Here is a 5839-nt window from a genome sequence, read left to right on the forward strand (position 1 = left end):
AGAATGCTTAATATTGTGAGAAGCTAAGAATAAAACATTCACATATGAATAATTGAAAAAATTCATTTGAAGATTCATATGTGAACCCATATGAATAGTTTCTAACGTTGGTTCACATACGCATCTTCAAATATATATTTTTTTGGAATTTTTCGGTGATTCATATATCAACCTTCACGTTCTTACCTTCTCACGATATTTAGCTTTCTCATTTAGTTTGAACCGACCCCTGGTAACGAGTAATATTCAAGCATAATGACTCATGTGTATAGAGAGCTTGGTCTTGGAAGGGAAGATGAATCCTCGATCCTATTTATGGGTGAGAGAAGCACCGAAAGCGATGGAGAAGGCAGTAGTTGACGGGTCAATCGTGGCAAGAAGTAGGCCGATCAAACCACACGTCTAAGTTAATTATTCATCTAATTAGGTCACATGCTCTATGGTTGAGTTGTATGCATAAAAATCCCAAAGTCCATGCTTATAGAGTTCAAACATGACGTATAAGACTTACAGCTCCAGAATTACTAAGCTCGAGATCAAGTAACTCAGCATAAATGGTTAAATCTATAACACCCCACTAAAACCGCATTATTTGTTGATGCAAATTAATATTCACGAAAATGACCATAGCTAGAAACATAAGCCTCAAACATAATTCTGTTCTAATCGATCCAAACGTTAAACTCTAGAAACTGTAATTATCATTCATCATGTTGATATATATAGAAGATCAGATACATTATATGATACGAAAACCTCATCATCCCCAGAGGCACACCATATATAAGATCGAATTCTGTTACAATTTTGGGCCATTTTCTTAAGCCTAGACGTAGATTGACACGCAAAGAACCTAGCAGCTCGAAGAACACACTTTTATTTTTATTCGGGGTGAGGATGACTGTAACTTTGCGTCATATCGTCTATATCATACAAGTATCCAAATCTACTTCGAGGCATCCAAGAAACCCCTAAATCTCTCACCCATAAAAGTAGCAACAACATGAACCCTAATTAAAATATATTTCTTTTGTCAATAACAGTGAATTTAAAAAGATTCGGGGATGTGGAAACAGTAGCTTTTCGAGGAGCTTGGTTACCTGCAGATCTGTAATTCGATGAAGTTTCTTGATGAGGATTAGGAAGATAATCTTTGATCTCTTCATTACTGCTGCTGCTACCCACTTTATTATTTTGGTTAGCCCTTTCACCATCAAACTCCCTAATCTTATGCAGATACCTCTTTAATGGTTCTGCATAATCATCAAACCCTAGATTCAACATCGCCCAACAAACATCGTCTCCGTTGACCGTCTTTCTCTTCTCTTTTCGACAATGATCTGAAGCTTCTCCTGTCACGAAGCTAATGAACTCCGATACACATTCTTGCATGGTTTCTTTGGCTTCTTTCGAGATCTTTGCATTCGGGGGAAGAATTTGCTTCATGATTCGACCCACATTAGCAATCGGTAGCAATCGATCTTGCTCCTTCACCACACCATGATCGATTTCTTGAGTAGCACTTGTTGTAGCATCATATGTGAAGTTCAACACTTGTCTACCTGAGTTATTAGATCCTATATTGTGAACCATTTTTGTCTTAGTAAATCTTGATCCTCTTAAACACAGACACGTTGCTCTTTTATATCAATTAGTACTCTCCCAAAATATATATATATATATATATATATATATATATATATGAAAGTGAATTTGGTTGTTTTACAAAGAACAAGATGCGGTTCGTCTTTATCGTTGATTTAAAAATATATAACGTGCTGACGTTATATATGGCGTGTCGACCCACTATAAGAACCTACTCTAATGCCACTAATAACGTTTGCTCTCATGACATTTCAAACACGGAATTAAATAGGTTTTAGTTGTCAAGTAGAACTAAAGAAGAACGAATCTGATAAAAGTAACACAGACAGACACTAATTATAAAATTTGAAAGGAGTTAGGTTTGGTTTGATTCAAATGTGTTCCTAAAAAAAGAAAGAAAATGACACAATGAATGGTCCCCTCTAATTAGGTCAGTAATTTTGGTAATGGTATCAATAATTTTTGGATTAAAAAGGGTTTTAAAATGCTTTTGATTTTGAGGAGAAGCACGTGTCCACCTCGGAACATGAGTGCTATCAAACAAAGCCTAAAAAGAATTCATTAAAGCTTCATAACCCAAAACTTAGGTCGCCAGAATTACACCTACATAATCGAACTCTTTTTAACACATTGTGTCATCACAACAACACTTTAACACTGTATTTTTATTTTAGTTTGTTCCAAAATAAGTATATATTGATTAATGGATTGTTTCTTTTATGTCAAACCGAAATCTTGTAAAGGGTATGTTGATAAGAAAAGAAAAAACCACCTTACAACGAGGAATTTCAAACAGAAGGGTTTAATTAGGGGCGATTCAAATGCTTCATAGATAGCCCTCTATACATGTCTCTTCCCGTCTAACTCATCGGAAGATCAAAGAGCGGTTTGTGCTTCACGCCCCCGACCCCCTTAACCGATGGATGCTCAGATACTCGCGATTGAATACGTAAGCAACTCTTTACATTATAATTGTCGCTTAGTTGATTAAAAATACGAAAATTGCGTTTTTTTTAAAACAATATATCTTTTATATTATAGACATTTATTTTGAGACGACCGACGTATAAGATAGTATGTATTCATGGAAGCATATATTGATATTAATAACCAATATTTTGTATTTTATGCTTTAAAAGAAGCATATTTATGATTAAATATATATTTTATTTTAAGAACATATACATATATATATATATATATCCAAAATATTGTGGGGGTTAAACTAAAAAAATGAAGGAAAATTGAGAGTTTCAAGGTCCATATAATGAGGAAGTAAAGACTAAAAACGGAAAGCTAAATAGGGTTTTGATGTGTCGGTTTATGGCAGGCAAACCTATGAAATCGACCTCTTCCTCTTTTACTGCTTTCATTCCACTTTGTATTCCATTAAAATTTGACTTCTTATATTCAATTAGGTCATAAATATCTAAACATTTGAAACATTCGTTTTACACTATAGTTTAGTTGCTTAAATCTAAACTTAATCAACTAATTTTGTTTTTATATATATATACACACAGTGAATTCATATAAGAATAGTAATCAAATAAAAGAATACAAAAAACGTTCGAATCACAGTTATCACACTTGTAATTGGTTCCTAGACGGAAGAACTCAAAACTCGATTACATCTCGATGGTTGTTAATTTGATAGTTTCCATCTAACAATATCTTTTGAGAAACCTTTATATATGTTTTGCATGAAGATGACGAGTAGCTATAAAATTTGAGTTTTCACGACGGTATTGACTTTCTATGATAAAAAAAGATGAACGAGGAAATACGCTAAAACGAATCGAAAGGAGATTAAGTAGAAAAGTCCAAAAGAATGTAATAAGTATTTTTTGGTATAAAAAAGATGAGCATATTTTCAACATTAATTAAACATATTTATGATGTTTGGGGTTGGGGGTCTCATTATATTAATTTCCCCTTGGAGTATTATATATATATATATATATATATATATATATATATTTCTATTTCTATTAGTGGTAAGGGTCAAACATGTGTTTTATATTAAAGTTATCATTCACTAATTAATTAACAAAAAATTATATGTTTAGTTAGGTAGATAGTTGGGAAATTTAATGTTTATACGTGGTTTTTTGTCAATATAAAAAGAATTGACCACGATTCTTGATTCTATCTGAAAATACCATACATTCATTCTAGACTAATATCAGATCACAAAAGATGGGAGATTGAACGAACTTATGCAAATATAATAGTTGCTATTTGAACTTGGCTTTTTGTCCTACGATCTTATGTATCAAGAATACTAACCTACAAGCTTTGAAATGCTATAAACAATTACAAAAAAAAAAAAAAAAACATAATACGAGATGACACGTAAATAGATGCAACGAGATTTTAACGTGGTTTAAATACCGGTGTTATAGTGAGATATCGATAATTGTTTGAAAATGGAAAGGTTTTGTAAAAGAAAATATCATCCGTAGCACCTGGACCCGATCGTGTAGTTAGAATTTTGAAATGGAAATACACCAATAATCGATTAGTTTGAAGTGTTAATAGATAATATTTTTGAAATAAATTAGTATATATATTAGTTTATTAATGACTTCAAATTTCAATCAACCCAAAATGGCTAAGCAAAGTCCTTATAATTATTTTATATTTTATTTTAATTTATAAGAACTACTATTTGTGAAGTTCTGGATCAACTTCTGCCAAGGAGTATCATCCCCTTAATTACCTGTAGTTATCATATTATAAAATTTTATTAACATGGTATAGCAAATCAATCAAAATGGTTTCTTTTATATATATATATATATATATATATATCTACAAAATAACATGATACAATATAATTATTACGATTCCAAACATGTGGAAATTGCAAGATATAATAGTTGATTGAGTACTTAATTAATATTGAAGCAAGTGGATGTAGGCAAACACTTGACTTAAAAAAAAAAAAAAAGAGGCTTTTTGGGGCCTTGAGAAAGTTTGGTTTGAAAAATTCTCCATATCATATCACTCTTGTACTCTTTGCTTAGTGGCCTAAGTATCTCTAACATTTTTAACTGCAAAGTTTATTCTTTTTATATATATTTTGCACAAAGAATATGCAAATAATAGCCTTTGACCTTTCTATCCACTTCAAATTGATCTATAGGAACATCATATATCTTCAACATCATTTGCACCATCTATTAGAATATATATATATATATATATATATATATATATATAGGTAAAGGATCGTGTGAGAAGAGAAGTTATGGTGAGAAGCGTAAAAAAGATCTAAATCTTTGACCACTTTTAATCTCATGTCCACCTATGAATTGCGCTTTAAGAGGGCGAGATGCACCTCATTAGTGTTGACATTCAATTATGATTGATTCAAGAGTGAAGATCTATTTTTACGCTTTTTATCATAACTTTCTTACTCACCGGAACTCAACCTTATATATATTTATAGGTGTAGGTTCAAACGAGAATACATTCACATTCAGAATTGCAAAAACACCTTTATTACATGTGATAATACACGTATGGGGTATTAGTATCACATGTGATTGGCTATAGTATCACATATGATTGATTATAATAAAAATGTATTTTCATTTGAACCCTTTAACAAACACACACACACATGTGTAGGGTTGCATTCTGGTGAGAACATGAGAACAAAATCTTCGTATACATTTATATTCCTTAAACTACATGTTTACCTATTTTTATCATTATGACCAGAACTTTAACAAAATAATAAATGTGAAATTAAATGCATGTAAAAGTGACTAAAATTGAAGAAAAATGTGAAGATAAAGGTAGATGGAATATTAAAGTAACTAAAATATCAGATCAAAAAATCAACTCATCCAAAAGTTTAAAAGTGTTTTTACATTCTTTTCATAACTATTATTCTCACAAAATCGTATGAGAACCGCACAAATTTGAGAACATGTATATCCATACAAATTCTATCAATGAGTACATTTATCAATCGATATCTACTATATATGCAAGTATATATACATTGATACATATATTCATTGAAATTCACTAATATGTAAGCATTAATGAATACAGGTTCTCACGGTTTTTTGTGGTTCTCACAATAACCGACCCGTACATATATATATATATATATATATATATAGGGGAGCGATCAAATGCAAACCATTCAATTTGTACAAACCATGCAAACTGCATTCAACCAATCATAATTTTTTATTTTGTTCATTTTTTTGTAATT

General features: G+C 31.1%; 1 protein-coding gene across 1 annotated transcript; it reads right to left on the reverse strand.

The window, feature by feature from the left end:
- Positions 1-748: 748 nt before the first annotated feature.
- On the reverse strand, positions 749-1593 carry LOC112518443 (nuclear transcription factor Y subunit B-5-like). The gene has a single exon (XM_025126135.1). It carries the CDS (start codon positions 1591-1593, stop codon positions 1015-1017), a length of 579 nt encoding a protein of 192 aa, XP_024981903.1. The 3' UTR covers positions 749-1014.
- Positions 1594-5839: the final 4246 nt, after the last annotated feature.

Source organism: Cynara cardunculus, assembly GCF_001531365.2.
Source record: "Cynara cardunculus var. scolymus isolate 2C chromosome LG 9, CcrdV1, whole genome shotgun sequence".
Classification (NCBI taxonomy): Eukaryota; Viridiplantae; Streptophyta; class Magnoliopsida; order Asterales; family Asteraceae; genus Cynara; species Cynara cardunculus.

What these genes read in the sequence shown, in the direction of transcription:
- LOC112518443 (XM_025126135.1), bottom strand. Translation starts at nt 1,593, where the DNA reads ATGGTTCACAATATAGGATCTAATAACTCAGGTAGACAAGTGTTGAAC.